Consider the following 24,193-nt stretch of genomic DNA (forward strand, 5'->3'; position numbering starts at 1 on the left):
TCTGGTTTGATGAACACTTGGCGTAGATACAAAGACAGACTTTCTTCCTCGCCTTCATTGATGAAATCTCCAGTTGAAGCCTACTTTACAAGATCTCAACAGAAGAGGATAACCTGCTTTAAAATACAAGGATATATTATCTAAGACAGGAGAACTTAAATACATTCAAACTGTAAAGAAAGAAGGATTGGAAATACAGTTGTTAGAGTTTAATCAATTTCTAGATTTAACTCAGAGTTCACCAGGCAGGTGGAGATGGGGGCTCCGCTCCCAGATTCTGAGAATATTTTAATGCTAGCTAAACCACATCTGCAAGGCCAAAATACAAACTTTTATTAAGATATGAAACTGAATCAGAACAGGTTAAGAGCTGTATGATTAAATGGATGCAGAATATTGGTACTAATGTTATACTTGAAACATGGGAACGTATATGGGTTAAAGTGCCTAAACCAGGGGTAGTCAAACTGCAGCCCTCCAGATGTCCATGGACTACAATTCCCATGAGCCCCTACCAAAGTGTTCACTGGCAGGGTCTCATGGGAATTGTAGCCCATAGATATCTGGAGGGCTGCAGTTTGACTATCCCTGGCCTAAACTAACAGTCAGATATTAAAAGAAGATAACATGTGTTGGTAATGACTGGGGAAGGCACTGGCAAACCACCCCGTATTGAGTCTGCCATGAAAACGCTAGAGGGCGTCACCCCAAGGGTCAGACATGACTCGGTGCTTGTACAGGGGATACCTTTACCTTTACCTTTAACATGTGTTGGAAATATCATGAAAAAATGGGCTCCTTGTTCCACATGTGGTGGAGATGTGGGAAAGTGTACAGATTTTGAGTAAAGGTACATGCTGTTTTAGAAGATATGGTTAATATTTTCTATGAAAACTTAACAATATGTTGTTAAGTTTGTGCCAACAATTACTTCCCTCAAATGCCTGAATATTATTTTTCATGCCATGATAGTGGCAAGACTAGTTTTAGCTAAGAACTGGAAATCTCAGGAGATACCAACTATTGATCTATGGCTGGATAAACTTGCTGATTTAGTGAAAATGGCAAAACTTGCATCTATATTCAACAAAAAACCAAGGGAAGAATTCCAGGAGCAGTGGAGCTTCCATCTGGATTATCTCGCCAAATGAAGCCTGGAGTAAGAAAAAGTGACTGTGGGAGGTTGAGAGATGGGGATACACTGTAACTAAAATCCATTTCTTTTCTTTTCTGTGTATTCTTATAAAAATAAAAATATTTTCAGTAGGAAGGCAACGTGATATGCATATGATTTTGCTTTGCAGAGAGCTGTGAGGGATATTACCTTGAAGAGCATTTTTGAAAGGGAAAAGTTAAATATAAAATTTTTAATATGCATGTAACTACAAGTATTTCTAAGACAGTGAGGCACTTGAAAATTTGCTGCTGATGCAAAATGTATACCAGCAGTCTAAGAATTATAGGGATTAATTTCTCTTAATAGCAGATGTTTTTAAAATAACATCTTTAATGGATGGGGGTCAGTATGTTTTTAGCATTCATTTGTTTTGAGAAAGTAGCAGTAGCTGAGCAGCTGCTGACTGTGTATTTTCATCACAACCTGTAGCAGTTGGAGAGTTATTCTACCTCCTTTATATCCAACAAAAGCAGTGTAATGCTTGAACAGCCAGATCAAGGTCATTTACAGTTCCAACTGTGCACAGTGCAGATTTTTATTCTGCCCTGCATAATAATTTAACAATTATCTTAAAGAAAGGGCATGTATAGGATTATTCTGTGCATTCTGACTATATTTTCCATGGACTTTCAGTTTGATCCTTTGGCAGTGGTATTTTTGTTTATGTTTAATTTAGTAATAACCTTTACAAACACTCATGCATCCAGCTTGAAGCATATTGTTTTGTAACACTGAGATACATTGAATCAATTTGAGTGACTTCCGGAAAAGTGTTTTTAGAATTGTAGCTACAAAAATGTTAAGGTTAGTCCTCCCCAATTTCCCCCCTACCTTTAAAAAAAAAAAGAATATATTTCTGAATAACAGGTGAAACAATTGGTGAAATGATCTGAGAGATAAACAATATTATAGGGCGTGAGTATGATGTCAAGTCTCTTGTTGCACTCAGGGTTCCAGAATTAGAGGGCTGCATGTTCTGATGGCAAGTGAGATGGAAGGGCTGGATCAGACTCTTACACACCACATTTACAATTATAAATAATACTAGATACTAGACTAGATACAATTATAAGCAATAATAATATATAGGCACCCATATCTTGTTTCAGTCAATTGGCTGCTGCATATACGAAGTAATGGTCAATTTGCAGAAATCCACTGGTGTTGAAAGGCCTTGTGACCATAATGTGAAGCTACACTCCCTGATGAGTGTAGTGTCAATATATGACCTGAACCAACTCATTAGAAACTGCAACGTAGTTCCTTTTAAACAGGAATGGTTAAAGACATTATGGAACCTAATAATGCTGCTTGTCTAGGTCCTGAAAGGGAGGATAATAGAGGACGAATATGTGTTCATTCCAATTGTATAATACATACACACTCATATAGTCTCATTTGTGGAAGGGATCTTTGGGGTTATATCTCAGGTTTCTCAGAAATGGTGAAACCATGGTGAAATGGTGGAATTTGAAGGAAGTGAGAAGGGTTATTGATGGCAGCCAGGTATAAGAAGCAGCAAGAGATATACAGGAAGCATTTTGTAAATATGGAAGGATTTATCTTTTCAAATGATATGAGTTCATTTCTTGTCAAAATTGGAACTATTCAAATTATTACATAGCATGTAAAATAAAATTGTTCCCCTTCTCCTAATACCTTGTTGGATTCAAGAACTGCTCTGTTAAGTGTGGGGCTTCCCATGAGACCTTTTCTGCATGTGGGATTTGCTGTGGCTCAGCACTTGTCTGGTCTGCAACAAATTCCCATTTCCTCATGATGTTGATGCTGGTCCGTGGTTGTTCCAAGGCTGTTGCAATTCTGGCTGTCAGTTACCCTGCGCCAAGGGAATGTGGGAAAATGTGCAGTCCTTTTTTTGCCATGGGGAACATTGTGGTACAAGTCATGACAGGGATGCTTGGAAACATAAAAGCCAGTTTGCTGTAGTGGTTAGGAGTGTGGCATGCCGGGTTCAATTCCGCGCTCCCCCACATGCAGCCAGCTGGGTGACCTTGGGCTCGCCACGGCACTGAACAAGGACAGTCCTTACACTATATCAACCATCCCTCTTGGGAGAATATCTTTAATGTTGTTTACCATGTCTGTTGTCCCCAGGCAGGGATAGGGTGGCTAAGAAATAGGTTTAGTATGCATGATTCTGTGAAGGCTGAGGCTCTCCAGAATCTTCACATCTGTGCAGGTCTCTCCCAGAATTTTGGGTATTCCGCAGTTGGCAACAATCTAAACCCCTGGTCTGCAGGATGGTAGTTCATTTATGTAGTAGTGGCATAACATTACTACAGATGTATAATGGTGATGCAGTGTTTGTTGTCAGTTATGGTGCATACTGCATGCTCCCAGCAGAAGATTGGTGTGTGGGGTGCAGCTGACATCACAACATACAAAAATTGAAATTTGGGAGAAGAATGTATGTGCCAAAAGCTCCAGCCTCTTTAAATCATGAGTATTGTGGCAGTTTTGCATTACAACACAAATTTGGTCCAGTTTTTTAAAAATTAATATTCCAAGGGCGTTGACGCCATGTGACATTGATTGACAAGCCAAAATAGAAAAAGAAACCTCCGGGAATTCCTAGCTTCCCGTCCATGGTTGACTTGTATAGTAGCACAGATCTGCAGCAAGATAAGGGGATAAAACTGATTAAAGACTTCGTTGTGGTAATGGGAAATATTGCGGCAACCAGATACGGATCAAATGCCAGGCAGCAGCAGGGCTTAACAATTCTGATGCTTTCTGAAAAAATTCAGGTTTCAGATGATGCCAGTGTTTTAAGCTAAATGGAAACATTGGCACAAAATAAGCAAACTATGTTTTCATTCCCTGTCTAGCCCCACCAGGAGTCTTTTGCACTAAGTCTCTAAACAATCTTAAAGAACTGTGATAAGAACATTTGAAGCTATGGACATTTACTTTTTTGTATTCACACTGCACTTAGGACATTACTGGTGCAGATGAATGAAAAAATATGTCTAGATTGACCATCAGACTATTGCCCTGCATAGAGGCAGTTTCAGCATATTGCTTTAGCCAGCATCGTTCTTCTACCGTCATGTATCTTACAATATCTATTATCTTAAAATATCTATTTGTTTCCTGTCATGCTGGTTTTGTACATGAAACAACTTTTCTGCTTTTGTTGTTGGGCATTTTTTCACAGGTGAACTGATCTGTCACATGGAGATCAGTTGAAATCCCAGATCTCCAGCCACCACCTGGAAGCTGGCAACTATGCTTATCAGAAGGTTGCAGTTGGCTGATTCAGAGATCCGGTGGTCAAGATATCCCCACAGAAGGGCTGTATTAGGGAAGGCAGTCCTAGAATCATACAGTTGGAAGGGACTTCATGGGTCATCCAGTCCAACCCCCTGCACTTTGCAAACTCTCACAACACCATCACTCATCCACTGCAACCTGCCACCCCCCTCAGCCTTCACAGAATCAGCCATCAGATGGCCATGAAGCCTAGAGCCAATAGGGCTTTTCAGCTGGGAGATCGACAACAACAGACTGAGAGTGAGTCCTTTGAACTAGTTTATTCTGATGGATCACAAGAGCATCTTATCCCACCTTGAGGCTTTCCAAAAACAAAGAACATAGGATTTATAAAGGTAAGGACAGGACTTGTTTATTCATGTAGCACATGCTACATGTCCTGCACTTCCAGTGGCCCTGTGCAATGCCTTCCCCCTTTGGATCAGGGCTGTAACCTCTCTTTCCCCTTTTCCCTCTTTAAGGGCACTCGGAATGATACCCCTTTACACTTGTGGGGGGGCTTTCACCTCCAGTCTGGCTGCTCCCCCCATAATTGTATTCTGCTAGGATCCTGGAAATCTTTAAACCACTCCTGGGCAAGGATGATACATAGCCCCATACAAAGTTGATACTGTGCATGCTCAAAAGGAACATTACAGCTTCTAGATAATGCATCTCAGTAGTGAGCAGGATTTTGGAAAACTACAACTGTTAACTAGAAACATCTGCCACTTCCCTGATAAACCTATTGCTGAGTCTTGCATTCAGGGGAAATTTGTCCTTGGGTTTTTATCGGCCTAGCACATAGGATACATGACCTATAACTCCATTTTGTCTGCTGATTTTCCCACACAAATGACTGCCGCAGCAAGAACAAACATATTTGTAATATATGTGGAACTGCCACTACCTCAGGCAGTGTGTATTGTTTGGAGTAATTTGTTATAAATGATTTTTCCTGAAGGAATTTGCAAAAGTCCAAGAGGGAGGAAAACAATGCAAAGTTAGAAACAGGGCATGAGCATGCTATTTATGAATTGTATGCCCAATCAACAGCTTTTGAAGGACAGTGTTTATTTTAATGCATGGCACAGTAGCAGTAATAGGCCTATCGTTCTCTTTTAAATTGAACAGTGGAACAGCAGCAAACACCATCCCATCTACAGTAGCCAAAACCATGAAGTGCTGAGTGAATCATATTCAGACACATGTCACCGATTGCTTTGGAGATGCCTATATCAATTTTGGCATGTTGCACAACAATCTCTAATGAAGCTAAATTGACATTCTGTAGAACTAGAAATGATGGTTGTTCAGTTTGCAAGAGATGCATGGATCACTCTGAATCTACTTTTGGGGGGGGGGTGTCATATGGCACCTCACATAGAACGTGCACTGGAAATGAAGTTTTCAAATATTATGCAGAAGTGGTGATGAACACAGGGAGGGCCCATTGGGGTCAGGGACTCCAACAATGGGGGTGGGTGGGTACAGTAGATGTGATAGTAGGATAAGGTGACCAGATTTTAAGATTGCTCAAGAGGGACACCATTGACTGGGGGGGGGGGGTTCTATATAGAGCAACAAAATTTCTCATAGAACACAAAAATAGTATTGTAATTTTTTAAAATTTCAACAATTAAGTACAATTAACAAATATAAAACTTTTTAAAAACTTATGTATAGTATTATTTTATTCTTTGGCATATTTCTCACTCAAGTGATTTTTGGTTTTTTTTTGTAGATTGCTGCCGTTGCTTAAAAGGTGCTTTGTGAGATGAGGGGCAGATGGCAGCGATAATGTGACAGTTATGGTGATGGACAGGGTAGATGGCATCCCAAAGACTGGCACAGCATGGGAAAGATGCACTTTGATGAGTAGAGAGCATCGTTTACAACCCAAAGGGAAAAACATGCCATCTCTTTGATGTGTTAACATCCCTCAGTTGACTGTCCTGCTTCTGGCAGGCTTGAACTCTAGCTCCTAGTTCCCAGATTGGCCAATGCCCTATCAGTCCACATGGGAGGGAGATCTAAAAAGGGGAGCTGTTCCTTTGTTCGGGGTTCAGAGATACAGACAGACAAAAAACGAAAGTTCAGTGTGAATGATGAAGGAGGATGGTGCTTGTAAATACAGTCCTGGGGAGAGGTTCACTATGACAGGGGTAGTCAACCTGTGGTCCTCCAGATGTTCATGGACTACTCCCCTACACACACACACATTTTGTTGCTGGACTTCAAGGCCAGTCCACAGAAACTTGCTAATGCAACAACGGCAGGATTAAATCAGCCTTACAGATCGACAAATACTTTCCTCCTCAATACAATGATATAGTTTTTTTTCTGATGCACATGCACAACAGGCAAGAGTTGGTGGATGAGGTGAAGGAGGTGGGGACCCTAGGGGGAAGTGACCATGTCCTCATAGAATTCCTTTTGAGATGGGAAGCCAAGGAAGCTTGTAGCCAGACGCGGATGTTGGATTTTCGTAGGGCAAACTTTAATAAACTCAGAGACATGATGAGTGTCATACCATGGACGAGAATGCTGGAAGGGAAGGGAACATGTGAAGGGTGGGTGCTACTCAAACAAGAGCTATTGCATGCTCAATCAATGACTATTCCAGAAATACGAAAACACTGCAGGAGCTCTAAGAAGCCTATTTGGATGAACAGAGAACTTCAAGAGAACTTCAAGAGGAACTAAGAAAGAAAAGGAAAATGTTCAGGAAATGGAGGGAAGGACAGAGCTCTAAAGAAGAGTACCTACAGGTTACTAGGCACTGTAGATCAATCATCAGAAAGGCCAAAGCTGAGAGTGAGCTAAGATTGGCCAGGGAAGCCCATTGTAACAAGAAAAGATTTTTCAGTTATGTGAGGAGCAAACGTAAAGTCAAGGAGGCAATAGGCCCACTGTTGGGTGCAGATGGACAAACTCTAACGAAAGATGCAGAGAAAGCAGAAAGGCTCAGTGCCTATTTTACATCAGTTTTTTCCCACAGGTCAAAGTGTTTAGGCACATCTAGAGATGGCTGTATCCAAAGGATAGTCTCTGGGTGGCAGGTTAACATGGATAGAGAGGTTGTCGAGAGGCATTTAGCTGCACTGGATGAGTTCAAATCCCCTGGTCCAGATGAAATGCACCCGAGAGTACTCAAAGAACTTTCCAGAGAACTTGCACAGCCCTTGTCCATCATCTTCGGAACCTCTTTAAGGACTGGAGATGTCCCGGAGGACTGGAAAAGAGCAAACGTTATTCCGATCTTCAAAAAAGGGAGGAAGGACGACCCAGGAAACTACAGACCAGTGAGTCTGACCTCTGTTGTGGGGAAGATAATGGAGCAGATATTAAAGGGAGCGATCTGCAAACATCTGGAGGACAATTTGGTGATCCAAGGAAGTCAGCATGGATTTGTCTCCAACAGGTCCTGCCAGACCAACCTAGTTTCTTTTTTTGACCAAGTAACAGGTTTGCTGGATCGGGGAAATTCGGTTGATGTCATTTACTTGGATTTTAGTAAAGCTTTTGACAAGGTTCCCCATGATGTTCTGATGGATAAGTTGAAGGACTGCAATCTGGATTTTCAGATAGTTAGGTGGATAGGGAATTGGTTAGAGAACCGCACTCAAAGAGTTGTTGTCAATGGTGTTTCATCAGACTGGAGAGAGGTGAGTAGCGGGGTACCTCAGGGCTCGGTGCTCGGCCCGGTACTTTTTAACATATTTATTAATGGGGTGGAGGGACTACTCATCAAGTTTGCAGATGACACCAAATTGGGAGAACTGGCAAATACTCCGGAAGATAGAGACAGAGTTCAACGAGATCTGAACACAATGGAAAAATGGGCAAATGAGAACAAGATGCAATTTAATAAAGATAAGTGTAAAGTTCTGCATCTGGGTCAGAAAAATGAAATGCATGCCTACTGGATGGGGGATACGCTTCTAGGTAGCACTGTGTGTGAACGAGACCTTGGGGTACTTGTGGATTGTAAACTAAACATGAGCAGGCAGTGTGATGCAGCGGTAAAAAAGGCAAATGCCATTTTGGGCTGTATCAACAGAGGCATCACATCAAAATCACAAGATGTCATAGTCCCATTGTATACGGCACTGGTCAGACCACTCCTGGAGTACTGTGTGCAGTTCTGGAGGCCTCACTTCAAGAAGGACGTAGATAAAATTGAAAGGGTACAGAGGAGAGTGACGAAGATGATCTGGGGCCAAGGGACCAAGCCCTATGAAGATAGGTTGAGGGACTTGGGAATGTTCAGCCTGGAGCAAAGGAGGTTGAGAGGGGACATGATAGCCCTCTTTAAGTATTTGAAAGGTTGTCACTTGGAGGAGGGCAGGATGCTGTTTCTGCTGGCTGCAGAGGAGAGGACACGCAGTAATGGGTTTAAACTTCAAGTACAACGATATAGGCTAGATATCAGGAAAAAGTTTTTCACAGTCAGAGTAGTTCAGCAGTGGAATAGGCTGCCTAAGGAGGTGGTGAGCGCCCCCTCACTGGAAGTCTTCAAGCAAAGGTTGGATATACACTTTTCTTGGATGCTTTAGGATGCTTAGGGCTAATCCTGCGTTTACCAGTGGGTTGGACTAGATGGCCTATATGGCCCCTTCCAACTCTATGATTCTATGATTCTATGAGATACACTCTCAGCACAGAATTATATAATAGCGAAGGTATGTATGGGGATATCCTATTGGTAATATGGGCAATTTTACTCTTTAATTTTTCAAAAGAAGTCTCTTATTTTTATTATTTTCACAGAGTGGTGACCCTAGGCATATGTCATAGGAGGTGGTCTCCAAAAAGTCTAAAATTTAAATATATTAATTGGAGCCATAATTTACAGTAAGTCACCTCTCATGTTTGAATGATTTACATATTAGACTCTCCTTTTTAATCATGCTCATTCTGATATTTTTCAATATTTATATATTTTCCATATTTATTTATTTATCCCATTCAACCACTTAGCTATACTTTATGATGAGTTTAATATAAATATTTTATATAGAGTGTATTATCCCAATTCTGATCACTGAGGAAGACCCAGTAGAGTCAAAACGCTTTTGGTCTTATGTGCCGTTAGTTATGTATAGTTTTAATGAAGTTTTTATTCTGTTTTTAATTGTGCACTATAATAAATAATCAACATTTGTACATTATTTTATTGTACAGCTCAACATCTGAGTTCCTGTCAGATTACAGCCTACCATAACTAAAAAAGAACCAATGTATATTGCAGTTTGTGGAAATAAAATTTATTTATAGGTTTCAATAATTTTAAAATGTGTGCATTATATTGGTTTGGAAATGTTCTTGTGTTTACTGCCATGACAATAACTGTATTGTAGACTCCTTTTAGACTTTATATTTAATATATTATACATATCGGAGGTTGCTGACAGTTTTATTCTCTCTCTTTTGGTACACAGATTCATGGAATAAAAGTGAATGGATATCAGCCTTGTTTTTTATCTAAGGATATAAAATAGTCAGAAATGGCATCCAACAGAATATCTCATGGAACAGCAACCTGAAAGATTTTTATAAATATATATTGGGATTGTTTTCTGTCATTTTAGTTAATCGAAATGTCCCATCAGCCACACTTGTTTTGAACATAAAGGTTGGTGCTCTTCTTTTACTATGTGGATATGAGTGATCAGAAGTCTTCACAGGAAGAAAAGCTCAGACTCAGCAGAGTCTCCTCAAAATTCAAGGAATCTGCAAGAAATATGCAGTCTGATGACTACTTTGCCAGAAAATTTAAAGCTCTGAATGCTAACATGGGCCCTCCTGTTCCTTTGAGTGCACCTAGCAAAGGTGAAAATAACAGTCCTGCGAATGGTACCCCAGCTATGCCTAAAATGGGTGTCCGAGCCAGAGTATCTGAATGGCCACCTAAAAAAGATTGTGTCAAGGAACTAAGCAAAGCTACATGGGATAGTAGACCTCAAACCAGTTATGAAAGTGTTGGATCAATAAATGGTGACCAGAGTGATGGGCAACAAGAAGAACATCTTGATTTAGAGTTTGCGGAGTCCAAGTATACATTAGGAGACATTTTTGTCCATTCTCCACATAGAGGACTGCACCCAATTAGGCAGAGAAGCAACAGTGACGTTACAATCAGTGATATTGATACTGAGGATGTACTTGATCAGAATGCTGTCAACCCAAATACAGGAGCATCGCTTCATAGGGAATATGGAAGCACTTCATCAATTGACCGACAAGGCTTGTCCGGAGAGAATTTTTTTGCAATGCTCCGAGGCTACAGAGTAGAAAATTTTGAACATAAAACACATATGCCATTTGGATTTTCTGAATTTTTTCACTGTGGCACAGCAGTTTCTCCAAGTCTCCATGCTGCAGCACAGATTTCCAGAGGAGAATTTGTCAGAATTTCTGGGCTGGACTACATGGATAGTGCCCTACTTATTGGTAGAGATCGGGACAAACCTTTCAAATGGCGGTTGAAGTCTGAATCTGTAGAAACATCTCTTTTTAGAAAACTGAGAACTGCTAAGAGTGAACATGAAACTCTTAAACTCCAGTCTGAATTAGAGGATAAGGGACTGGAGAAGAATATTCATCCTTGGAATTGTCAGAAATGTTTTGCACATTATGATGTTCAGAGCATTTTGTTTAACATTAATGAAGCAATGGTTACTAGGATAAATGTGGGGAAAAGAAAAAATATAACCACTGGAGCTTCAGCTGCATCACAAATTCCAGTGGCAACAGGCCAGATTGGAAGCTGTGAATCTCCTTTGGGAAGTAAAGAGGATCTCAATTCAAAAGAGAATCTAGATGCTGATGAAGGTGATGGAAAAAGTAATGACCTAGTACTCAGTTGTTCTTATTTCCGGAATGAAACTGGTGGGGAAGGTGACAGGAGGATTGCGCTCTCTAGGGCAAACTCAACATCTTTTTCTTCCGGTGAAAGTTGCTCCTTTGAGTCTTCCCTAAGTTCTCACTGCACAAATGCTGGTGTTTCTGTATTGGAAGTACCTAGAGAGAATCAGCCAATTCACAGGGAGAAAGTAAAACGGTATATCATCGAACATATTGATCTTGGTGCATATTACTACAGAAAGTTCTTCTATGGAAAAGGTAAGAGAAACTTTCTACAATTCTTTTCATTGTTGAAGATTTCAGAAAAGTTATCAACCGTTTGGATAACTCAGTGGGAAGTGAAATGTCAGATGCAAAATGCCTTCTGAAGAGGGTGCCTTTTGTAGCTGTTTTGAAGTTGTCAACATAGAAGTTATCCTAAGTGTGATGAATGCCCCAACTGATCTAGCTATTTAGTTTGAATAATTATAATCTTCTGTGGATTGTGTTTCTCTACCTAGGAAGGCACAATAGTGTGCAATGGGGTTAGTACTGAAATCTGTCACCCCTCCAACTTTCTTTAATGAATCAGTTCTTATAGCCCAGTGACTTTCAATGGCTTACACTGATAGGGCAGGTATTAACTCTTCTATATTTATGTTTAACAACAATTGACAAACGCTTTATTACTACCGCCAGGGTAGATTTAATTTCCATTCTGGCCCCAATAATTTAGCAATCCTTGTGAAGAAGGTATCAATGCTATCCTTATCCATGGTTCCACTATATATTTTGCAAACTGCCCCTAGGGTAGAGCATGTCCAGGGTGTCTGAGTGTCAATCTGGCCCAATTGCCAGCTCCTACAGCTCCTGCCCTCCCTGACTGTCCGCTCACCTCTTCAGCAGCCTGGCCATAGATGCACCAGGCTGCCACTGCTCACCCTTCTACACCGCCCCACCGCTCTACCCAACTGCCTGGGCTGGCAACCAGGAGCCGATGCACACGCTGTAAACCAGCTGCCACTGCCACAACGGAGCTGCCGTGGCTGCCACCGGCAAGAAGGCGGCAGGGAGCGAGACACACCGCTCCAACTTCAAGACCCCGGGAGCCATGAGCAGCGGCTGCCAGCAGCCCCATTAAGCACCCCAGCTATGCACCGGCAGCGGAGAAAGATGGCCGCCACCTCAGCATACAGATTACCACGGCCGGCGATGTATATCATGCTTTGTTGCAGAAATCCAAAATATTTCAACACATGGATAAATGACCAAATAACCTAATGTGTTTCAACCCACCTTGGGATCTTCTTCAGTGGTCTAATATTTAAATGCACTCATGTGATGTAATGGGGTCTATAAAGTGGTAAAAATATGAATGGAGAGGCTCCCACACTAATAAAAAGTATCTAAATATATCTCTTGGAGCCCTAAAATTAAAATATTTATCCTTCATTATGCTACTCTTTTAGAAGTCATCTCTGGGCTTGAGTGTATTTTTATGTGTCTCATGGAATGTAGGAATTCCATGTATGCCATATCTGAGCATCTGGTAGAGCAGAATAATGCCTTGCAAAAAGTGGCCTTGGAGGCCAACACTCAGTGATGGATGGTATTGCTGAATGGTATTGCTGAATTAGTGACTGACTCTTATCAAAATGGTGTTTGTCCTTAAACTTTTTAAGGACTTCACTGTCACACCAAGCCTGGGCCAGGTCATTCCCTTGGTGAATGTGCTACAAAGGAAAATGGAATCTGTTGCTGACTCAGGGATGGGTGATGCACAAGTTGTTTCAGAGGTACAAGTTTAGTACAAGTCTGCAAAGGAGAGGCTGGTGACAATTCACATCAAAAGTAACATTGCCCTTCAAAGCAATGATCCCATGATCTGAAGGCAACTACTCCTAATATGTTAAGGATTTGCAGGTATGGCAGACAAAGCAGAAGTTATGCAGAACTGTCTCTGTCCTGGCTCTTGAACTCCCTTTTCCACTGCAGGGCAGGCCTTGTGGTCCGTGGCCATCAGGGAGACCATGGAAGCAGTGGAAACATGAGATGCATGTGGAAAGATAAGGGGAGGCAATGATGAGGGATTATCTTGCCAAGCCCTACAAGGCATTGGAGACTGATCTGCTGAGGTTCAGGAAAGAGAATGTGGGGCTCAGTCACTCCTAAGTATGCAAGAGTTCATGTCTGCTCCCCTAGAGGAGTGAGCAGCTGGCCTTCCTGAAGGCCTCTCCTCCAATTCCCAACTCTGTACTTTGAGAGCGAGTAAACTAAGTGGTACTTTGTTCTGACAGCCTCTTTCCTTCTTAGAGTCATGGTTGAACCCCCTAACCCTTTTCTCTGATTGGCCATAATCAGCTTAATGAGGGCACAATTTCTTTAGTTTGCACAATTTGTACCTTGAATGCAGGTGTTCATACAGTGCTTGCAATCACCATATGGCTATGCTTTGAATCTCTTGCTGCTGTAGAGTTTGTTCCTTCTCTTTGAAGTTCTCTAGTTTGCTTGAATGTCACTTTGGCAGGTTCAGTTGCCAAATGATTCTAGTTAGTGCATTTATTTATTACAGTCGTTGATCAGGATAAACAATATCATCATAACCTATATAAAGCTTACCATGCTTCTGATAACATGTCAGATCTCTGATTGGTTCTGAGTGGGAGGGCTCAGAATTTCTTTCCTCACCCTCCTCCTACAATAGGAGCCATCAGAAGGTCATTGTTCAGCTCTGGCTATCTGTCTACCCCCTTCATGCTGGTCACCCTGCCCTCCTGGCCACCGGAGAAGCCAGGAGCTGGCCAACTGTGCTCAGCTGTGGCTGTGATGCTCTTCCTCGCGGCTGGGTAAGGATGGGGAATCTATTCCAGTCACACTCCACAGCCATTCCACCCTCTACCTGGCCTCCTCACACAGAAGGCCCACCTCGCACATACCACGACAGCCACCCTGCTCTTGGCTCCTGACTGCCAGTGGATGCTGGGGAAGCCCAGCTGCATGGGCTCCACTGTGCCTGCTCAGCTCCTCCTGACCTCCTCGCTGCATGACCAGGGTGGGGGAGGCTGTCCATGTGACCGCCACAGTGCCTGTGCTACTCATCTTAGCCACTAGGGTAGGGTAGGGAATCCCCTCTGCCTATCCCTTTTGGCCATCCATTCACTCCCTGGCCTCCTGGCTCTTAGGGAAAGGCAGGCCCTGGCCCCCAGCCCATTTTTAACATGGGCCTTTCTACTAGTAATTGAATGAAATAAAAACAAGTGGTCATAGTATTTACAGGCAACCTTTAGGCCAAAATATAGTTGTAAAAAAAAGAGAAAATAGATATCCCAGTTCATAACTATTTAGCTGACCTCTTCTTAGATAGATCATTTCATTTCTTACAGACTATAAAGCAAAGGTTTGTTACAGCAAATGAGATGGTAGGCTTTTTGTCTACTAGGAGAAATTTAAACAGAAAGCTCTCAGAGGTTGCTGAATGCTTTAAATGTCTCAAGCAGAGATTCCCAACCAGGGATCCATGGACTTCTGGGCTTCATAGTAGTTCTGAGGGGGGTCTGCAGGAGCTCTGAAGTGGCGTGGTATGGGGGGGGTCTTGGCTGTCTTCTAAACTCCTACTCTTCTTTCTGGCAGAGCCACCATACTAGTAGTAAAAGTAGGGGGAGGGACCAAAAAGGTGCAGGTAATGATGTTGCTTTCAGAGGTATGGCAGGGAGTATGGCCAGCTGAGATCACTTCCAGGGTTTCTTGAAGTCTGAAAATTTATTTCAGTGGTTCCTCCATGATGAAAAATGCTGATCTAAAGTAATGTAACTAGGGACTCGTTATATGATCCCCATCTTCAGTATAAGATTCACACTGCAAGAGAGTATGTGAGAGCATTTCTGTCACATTGTCAGACCATAGATATTTGTGCAAATGTTTGGGTTGACATTGAAATCTACAAAAAAGAAAGGCAGAGGAAGGGCATCAATCCCTAGATGAAATAATGTCAGATAAGTAAGAAACCTGTGAGTAACAGCAACTCTATAAGCTCCAGCCCTTAAAAAGGTTGGGATGCCAATTCTGTCTCTTACCCATAAGATTGAGAGTCCGTCACCATTCCTAGAAATCAGGAAGCTCAGTGTTTCTGTTACACACCTCACATGAGAAGAGTTTGCCCTCTTTTCTTAGAAAGAACTCAGTACCTTCTCAGATATACCTGAATTATATTTTGACACAATCACTGTTGCATTATGATATAGAAGAACAGGGATGGCCTAGACCTCCCCACCTCCTTTCCCTGCTATTTCTTCACAGGCCAGCAGGGAAAAATAGGAGGATGCGATTTGTGCTGACATGCAATATCTTCATATTTACAAAATGCAGCTGCTAGGTACCTCATGAAGTCATCTTGGAGGGCCCATATCCAGCCTACACTGAGACAGCTACATTGGTTACCAATTGGCTTCCGGATCAGTTTCAAGGTTTTGGTTCTTACCTTCATGGCCATCCACAGCCTAGGTCCCACTTATCTGAGGGACCGTTTGTCTCCTTATGCCCCTCTCAGGACACTTTGCTCTGTGAATATGAACTTGCTGGCTTTTCCCGGCCCTCGGGATGTACACCTGACTTCAACCATGGCCAGGGCCTTTTTGGTCCTGGTCCTGACCTGGTGGAATGAGCTCATGGAAGAGTTATGGGCCCTGATAGAGATGTCAGCATTCTGCAGGTCCTGCAAAATGGAGCTCTTCCGCCAGGTGTTTGGTTGAGGCCAGCTAGAAAGATTGAGTCCTTCCTTCCGTAGACCAGACATCACCAGTAGATACTGCTCCCCCAGGGTGATGGTGACTTGTGGTAGGGTATGGGTGGATGGGAAGGGGGAGTTTTGCAGACTGTTTTTTTCCTCCCAATATTGGTTCTGTATGTATTGGGTTTTTATGAGGAATTTTAGGTTTTATTGTAAATTGCTATGAGCTGGCTGGGCCCAGGAGTGGCGGTCAACAAATAAAAATATAAATAAATATAAATAAATAAGTGATGTCATTGTTTTTAGAATGATGGTCTATGATTTAACCATAGAGTTTTGGCTGAATTGTATTGTGGTGCCCCACATGATGGCAACACTTTTAGATTTATTCTGGAAGTGACATTGTGTATTGGTGTATTGCTGAAGAGTGTGTCTCTGCCACCGTGGGACCAGCTAGGGCTGGAAACCTTGGCAGAAGAAAATGTGTGCCATTGAGTTGCTATGATTAAATGTTTATTTGTACTTTAATTAGAAAATGTTTTCACTCTTTGCAATGACATTTGTCCTACCATCCCAGTGTACCAGTACTCTAGAATGATTCATAACTTAAATGTTAAGTTACAGTATTATTTCAATGAGTTAGCCCTAAGAGAAATATGACAGTTAAAAGTTTCTTGAATGTGGGCATATTCCATTACAGTTTTCCATTCCAAACATTTATGATTATAACTATAACACACAAACAGAAATTAAAAATAAAATTATCTCAATACAAATAAAATATTGTTAAACAGATGAAAAGGAGAAAGATATCTAAGAAACAGAAATCTATGTTGAACAAATGTCTGGACTTGGAGTAATTTGTGTTCTTACGTGAGATATCCTACCAGCTTATCAAGCACGATAAAAGATGACAAATAGGAAGGACAGTTTCAGATTGCCACCACTAAAATGGATCTGATGAATGAGTGGGAATGTATTAATCTAATGCTTCATTGTTGTATTATTGTCTTCATACACTACAGAGCATCAAAACTACTTTGGAACAGATGAAAATTTAGGACCAGTAGCAGTCAGCATCCGAAGGGAGAAATTTGAAGATGCAAAAGAGAAAGAAGGTTCACAATTCAACTACCGGGTAGTATTCAGAACAAGCGAGGTAGGGTTTCTATACTTTTTCTGAATTGAGGTGGTGAAAGAACAGTAGATTCACTGAGCTTTCATTCCATATCTCTCTGTTTCTTCGTTGCATATGGGCAGTGAACATGCAGAAACTCATTATGTGAGCTGTTTAATTATGGGTGTAGCTAGCAGCATTTCTTCTGATTTGTGGTAACTATAAAAGTGCCAGTGCAGTTATAAAAAGTGCTGCTGGCCTGACCATATCCTTTCTCCTCATGGGCCCACATCTGAGGACAGGATGGTACTGCTCATATGTGTACATTTAATACTATACAGACAACTGCTGAACTTGTTCCATGGATTAGTTACATTACTCCTTTAAATCTGAAAAGTTTGTAAATGAGACTGTGGTGAGAAAACTAAAACTGGAGTTAATTTTCTTGCTTAGCAGGACAGGAAAAATAGGTGATTTAAAAGAAAAATCTGTTACTATGTCCGCTACTACAAAGCAGTAGGGGACCAGGATATCCAGGCTTTACAGTTTACTGCAAACTGTGCAAGTGAAAGTGGAGTATCAGTTCCCTGTTGTTGAAACTGGAATAATCACCTCTGTCAGAGTGAACCATTAAAAGTGCAGCTTTTGGGGGAATGGGAAGTAATTGATATTTTTTCTAGCACTTCTTGAGAACCTTGAACATTTCAGCTTTTAGGTATAAGATTTGGGACAAAAATAATTTCAAATGCATGATGACATCGCCAATATATTCCACGCCCCCCCCCCCCCAACTTTTTAAAAAACTTCCTATGCAGCTGTGTTCTGAATTTCAGGACACATATCTGTGCTGGGTGATGAGGACCAGTGGGCTAGTCTTTGGTCTACTAGTGTGGGATTTTAGTATCATTATGAATACCATTCATTTTCTTAGTGCCATAATTATATTCCACAAGATGAAGAATGGTAAAAATTCACAAAATTATTTATAGTGTGAAAAAAAATTATTAGAAAAATCTTGTTCTCTCATAACACTGGAACCATGAATAGAATCATAGAATCATAGAGTTGGAAGGGGCCATACAGGCCATCTAGTCCAACCCCCTGCTCTACGCAAAATCAGCCCTAAGCATCCAAGAAAAGTGTGCATCCAACCTTTGCTTGAAGACTGTCAGTGAGGGGGAGCTCACCACCTCCTTAGGCAGCCTATTCCACTGCTGAACTACTCTGACTGTGAAAATTTTTTTCATGATATCTAGCCTATATCGTTGTACTTGAAGTTTAAACCCATTACTGCGTGTCCTCTCCTCTGCAGCCAACAGAAACAGCATCCTGCCCTCCTCCAAGTGACAACCTTTCAAATACTTAAAGAGGGCTATGATGTCCCCTCTCAACCTCCTTTGCTCCAGGCTGAACATTCCTCAGTCCCTCAACCTTTCTTCATAGGGCTTGGTCCCTTGGCCCCAGATCATCTTCGTCGCTCTCCTCTGTACCCTTTCAATTTTATCTACATCCTTCTTGAAGTGAGGCCTCCAGAACTGTACACAGTACTCCAGGTGTGGTCTGACCAGTGCCATATACAATGTTACTCACAATGGGACTATGACATCTTGTGATTTTGATGTGATGCCCCTGTTGATACAGCCCAAAATGGCATTCGCCTTTTTTACCGCTGCATCACACTGCCTGCTCATGTTTAATTTACAATCCACAAGTACCCCAAGGTCTCGTTCACACACAGTGTTACCTAGAAGCGTATCCCCCATCCAGTAGGTATGCTTTTCATTTTTCTGACCCAGATGCGGAACTTTACACTTATCTTTATTAAATTGCATCTTGTTCTCATTTGCCCATTTTTCTATTGTGTTCAGATCTCGTTGAACTCTGTCTCTATCTTCCGGAGTATTTGCCTGTCCTCACAATTTGGTGTCATCTGCAAACTTGATGAGTAGTCCCTCCATCCCCTCATCTAGATCATTAAAAAGTACCAGGCTGAGCACCGAGCCCTGAGGTACCCCGCTACTCACCTCCCTCCAGTCTGATGAAACACCATTGACAACAACTCTTTGAGTGCGGTTCTCTAACCCATTCCTTATCCACTTAACTATCTGAGAATCCAGATTGCAGTTCTTCAACTTATCCATCAGAACATCATGGGGAACCTTGTCAAAAGCTTTACTAAAATCCAAGTAAATGACATCAACCAAATTTCCACGATCCAGCAAACCTGTTACTTGGTCAAAAAAGGAAACCAGGTTGGTCTGGCAGGACCTGTTGGAGACAAATCCATGCTGACTTCCTTAGTGAATAACACAATTAAATGTATTTATTTATGATGTTTATAGTCTGTCTTTTTCACTGAGACAGAAGATGGATTGCGCTATGTAAATCCATTCAGTCAACAGGATTGGACATCCAATAAGCAATGTGACATGATTAGTATTGAGGAAATCTGAAACTAAGCAGAAACCTGAAGCAAAGTTGAAACCAAGTTTAAGTATCTACATGACCTATAAAACAATTCAGAAATTTCATAGTACGATAGTATATACAGTGAAAGATAGTAGAGTAGTCAACCTCTGGTCCTCCAGAGTTTGCTGGCAGGGGCTCATGGGAATTGTAGTCCATGAACATCTGGAGGACCACAGGTTGACTTCGCCTGCACAGAATAATACAGTCCACAGTCCCTTTAATTTTATTCAAGCATCTGCCTGATCATAGTATTATAGTTCTAATATAGTTCTGTTACCTTTGTAAAAGTGCTTTCCTAATGACAGATTAGTAGTAAAATGAGGGCAGGTCCAAAAAAGTTCTCTGTGGATTTTCTATAGACAAACAATTTCCTGCTGCCGTTCCTATGCAGCAGCAATGGGGAGCTTCCATATGGGTCTATCCACATTTTTCTTAGCCCCAGCTCTCGGGATCTTCATTCCTCCCTTCATATTATAGGGCCTTTTAAGAATGGGGTATTGCTAGATTACTATAATATTGCCGCAATTTATTGCCATGGTAGTCCAATTTTAAGCTTTCATTTAAAAAAATACAAGTGGTAACTTTCCCCTTAAAAATCCACAACAAAAAGGCCTAATACTTTAAAAAACAAAAAAAGGAATTATGGGCTTAATGCCCCAACTATAGGTTCCCTCCAGGAAACTGCTTGGCTATTATGTGAATCAAAATGCTGGATTATCTTTTATCTGTAGCATAAAATAAATGGGATCTTTCTTTATAGAAGGGCTGAACAAAGCCAAGGGCTGAACAAAGCCAAAAAGCTCCAAATTTTACAAATATTCTAAATAAATTTACAATTATGCTCTTACAAAATAAACTCATGTTCTTATTCCAGTCTATACCACATGCAACCTACCAATTGAAATTTACCATTATGGACCTTACAGCTTGAAATTTACAAATATGCACTACAATATATATCATATTTTTTCCATCCATAAATAAAAATAAAATTATTTCTATCACGTTGCCTGTTTGTGTCATTTGTTTTACATTCACAATCCAGTAATCCAGTAATTTCGACAAAATTAGTCTACATTCAAAAACCTTTCACTCACCTGCAATTATCTAAATCACAATAGTGGAACAATTTCACTATGATTCCAGGAACCCGTAGTCATAGCCTCCGAATTTGTCCCCTTGGTGCTAAAGCCTCACTGTATTAAAGGTATCCCCTGTGCAAGCACCGGGTCATGTAGCGTTTTCATGGCAGACTCAATACGGGGTGGTTTGCCAGTGCCTTCCCCAGTCATTACAATTTACCCCACAGCAAGCTGGGTACTCATTTTACCGACCTCGGAAGGATGGAAGGCTGAGTCGGCTGCTGGGATTGAACCCCCAGCATCATGGGCAGAGCTTTCAGACTGCATGACTGCTGCCTTACCACTCTGCGCCACAAGAGGCTCACTGTGTTAAGACCCTGGAAATGCCATTAAAGAGTCCTAGTTCTAATTAAGGTCACTAATAGTCCATGAACATTCTACAGAAAACATGATAGATCAAGAATGCGATTGAGACCCGAAGGTTGTAAGGATTTCAATCTATAACCGCTCCGTGGGAGAGGTATTAATAAAACGCTAAGGGGTGTGGGGGAGGGCTCGATCTGGGATGGGGGGGAGGCAACGATTGGTCCCTTGCCCCTGGACTGATAAGTGGAGGGCCCAATCGGCTTGCGCAAAGCGCCAGCCAATTGAGCCCTCCGCTTGTCCGACCTGCCCACCACCCAACCTGGCCCACCTTCGGCAGACAGCCACCATTTTGCGGCTGTCCACCAACAAGGCAGGTAGGCAGCTGCCCGCCCTACTCTGCCATGCCACCCAACAGACTCTGACACATGCACTGATCCTTTTCAGTATCCTAGCAGAATTATCTTAGAACTTGGTGGTATAATAATGTGTAATATATCACTGATAAAATTAATCAATTTTTACCAAAATAGAAATGTGCAAACTGCATGTATTTCTATGTCCAAACCACATGCTGAACAGACATTTGATACATAGCTATATTGGGATCTTTCTAAGGTTAGAAAATATTTGAAGTCAAATGAGGAAAAGATGCATTTTAAAACATTTACTTGACTTTAACAAATCACATTTTAAAATTTGCTTCATTGTCATTTGTAATTAATTTTGCTCCAAATTTTCTGCTTGTAGTTATTTATTTATTATTTTAGTTTCTAGCCTGGAGACTGGCTCGTGGTGGGTTGTATAAAATTCAAAAATACAATAATACAATAAAACCCATAAAATCCCATTAAAACCCATTAACATTACCATAGTTCCAGATGGCAAAAACCATTCTTAACAATAAAACTTTCAGAGGCAGCACGGGGGGCCTGATGTTCGGAGCCAACCAGAGAGGGGACCCGTAATCTTGGCTCTAGCACTGGCCTCGACCATAAATAGGATTATGCACCAAACAGGATTTCCTAACCCAAAATTGCTTAAGTTTGTGTAGGGTATTGCTACAATTTCATTGTAGGATATTCAATCTGTCTTGTTGTTGAGGTTATGGTAGCATTATTTTCAGTGGGGAATATATTGGAGGGTCTGGGGTAGCTGTTTATAAAGGTAATGACATCAGGTTTGCACAGAACATATCTAAAGTCCTCCCCCAATTTCACTGGCAGTCTTCAAACAAAGGTTGGGTACAAACTTTTCTTGGATGTTTTAGGATGCTTTGGGCTGATCCTGCATTGAGCAGGGGGTTGGTACTAGATGGTCTGTGTGGCCCCTTCCAACTCTATGATTCTAAATGGCCAAGGGGCTCTATTTTACAGAGCTCTGAGTAACTGCCTCAGTGAAGGCACAGTTCATCGTCGATCTTTTGTGCAGTCCCACATGGGTACTGGGGATGAGCAGGCCTGCCATTGGAGAAGTTTTTACAGGTAAGTACCTCCAAGGGATGAGCCTCTTGTGGCGCAGAGTGGTAAGGCAGCTGTCTGACAGCTTTGCCCATGAGGCTGGGAGTTCAATCCCAGCAGCCGGCTCAAGGTTGACTCAGCCTTCCATCCTTCCGAGGTTGGTAAAATGAGTACCCAGCTTGCTGGGGGGTAAACGGTAATGACTGGGGAAGGCACTGGCAAACCACCCCGTATTGAGTCTGCCATGAAAACGCTAGAGGGCGTCACCCCAAGGGTCAGACATGACTCGGTGCTTGCACAGGGGATACCTTTACCTTTACCTTACCTCCAAGGGACACTATGTGCTAGAACCAGAAGTTTGTTCCCACCCAGGGGCCAGGTGGTAACATGGAAGTGATCCTGCTGAAAATATGTCACTTATAAGTGACTGAAGGAGGAAAATGAAGTTCTGGTACTTCAGCATGCACATGATTTAAGTTGTTAAATGCCTTTCTTGTACTTGCTCTTTTACAACATATCTGTCTTTATTTTAGTTTTGACTTTGCACAACATCACAATATATTAAGCAGTTGTGTCTCCCTTTTGCTGATTGATGAGTGTGCCAGGGTATTGTTACAATTACAATCTTTATCCCTTATCCCTAATCTGGAAACTACAAGTAGTCCAGAAAGCAGCAGTTTGGGTTCTCATGGGAACACCTTGAAGGGCAAACATTCGGCCCACATTCCAACAGCTGCACTGGTTACCAGTTAAATTCCAGATCAGACTTAAGGTTCTGGTAATTATCTTAAATGCCATACATGGTCTTGGCCCTGAGTACCTGAGGGACCGCCTCACTGCCTATGCCCCCCCCCCAAGAGAGCACAACACTTGGCAAACCTCAACAAACTGGTGCTTTCTGACGGTCGACCAGAGCCAGGGCTTTCTCTGTCCTGGCCCCCACCTGGTGGAATGAGCTCCCAGAGATCAAGGCCCTGCCAGAGCTAAAACAGTTCTGCGGAGGCTACAAACTGGAGCTCTTCTACTAGGCTTTCGGTCAGGGCTCATGAAAAGCAACAACTGAAGCCCCTCCTACCACCACCAAACTGTGCCCTATCAGAGAACAGCACAGACTTGGCAGCATATCCTCAAAAAAATTCATACCAAAGTTATGCTGTTAATAGTTATACAATTAAAGTTATAAGGTTGAAATGTTACATGTTCAAATTATAATGTATTCTCTATATTGTTCTATGAATTCATTTTAAACTGCCCTGAGCCACGAGGGAGGGCGGTATAAAAATGTAAACAAACAAATAAATATTGAGACTTTCATTTTCCTTGTAGCTTACAACACTGAGAGGAGCAATTTTAGAAGATGCTATTCCCTCAACTGCTAGACATGGCACAGCACGAGGCTTGCCTCTTAAGGAAGTATTGGAATATGTAATACCAGAATTGAGCATTCAGTGCCTGAGGCAAGCTTCCAACTCACCAAAAGTCTCTGAACAGTTGCTTAAGCTGGATGAACAAGGGGTAGGTAATATATTGCATTGCCTGTGCTTCTGTGACCATATGTGAGTGGAACCTGTAGCTTGCAGAACTGAGAGTTTTCAAAACAATTACCTATATTAACTTAGCCTCAGAACATTAAACTGTTTGCTTGAGACAGTAAACTGTTACAACATAATTTAGTAT

At 41.7% G+C, this 24,193-nt stretch overlaps 1 protein-coding gene across 5 annotated transcripts in view; it reads left to right on the top strand.

Annotated features, from left to right (window-relative positions):
• SIPA1L2 (signal induced proliferation associated 1 like 2) overlaps positions 1–24,193 on the top strand; it is a 112,306-nt gene that overhangs the window by 20,306 nt on the left and 67,807 nt on the right. For 4 of the 5 annotated variants that reach the window (XM_077346284.1, XM_077346260.1, XM_077346268.1 and 1 more), the window contains exons 2-4: positions 9,895–11,578; positions 17,051–17,184; positions 23,843–24,031. In XM_077346284.1, the coding sequence (XP_077202399.1) occupies positions 10,117–11,578; positions 17,051–17,184; positions 23,843–24,031 (1,785 nt within the window). In that variant the 5' untranslated portion in view covers positions 9,895–10,116. Of the gene's footprint in view, positions 1–9,894; positions 11,579–17,050; positions 17,185–23,842; positions 24,032–24,193 lie in introns of those variants that run through there. The other variant, XM_077346293.1, reaches the window with a different exon arrangement.

The sequence above is a fragment of the Paroedura picta genome, chromosome 1 (genome assembly GCF_049243985.1).
Source record: "Paroedura picta isolate Pp20150507F chromosome 1, Ppicta_v3.0, whole genome shotgun sequence".
Lineage (NCBI taxonomy): Eukaryota > Metazoa > Chordata > Lepidosauria > Squamata > Gekkonidae > Paroedura > Paroedura picta.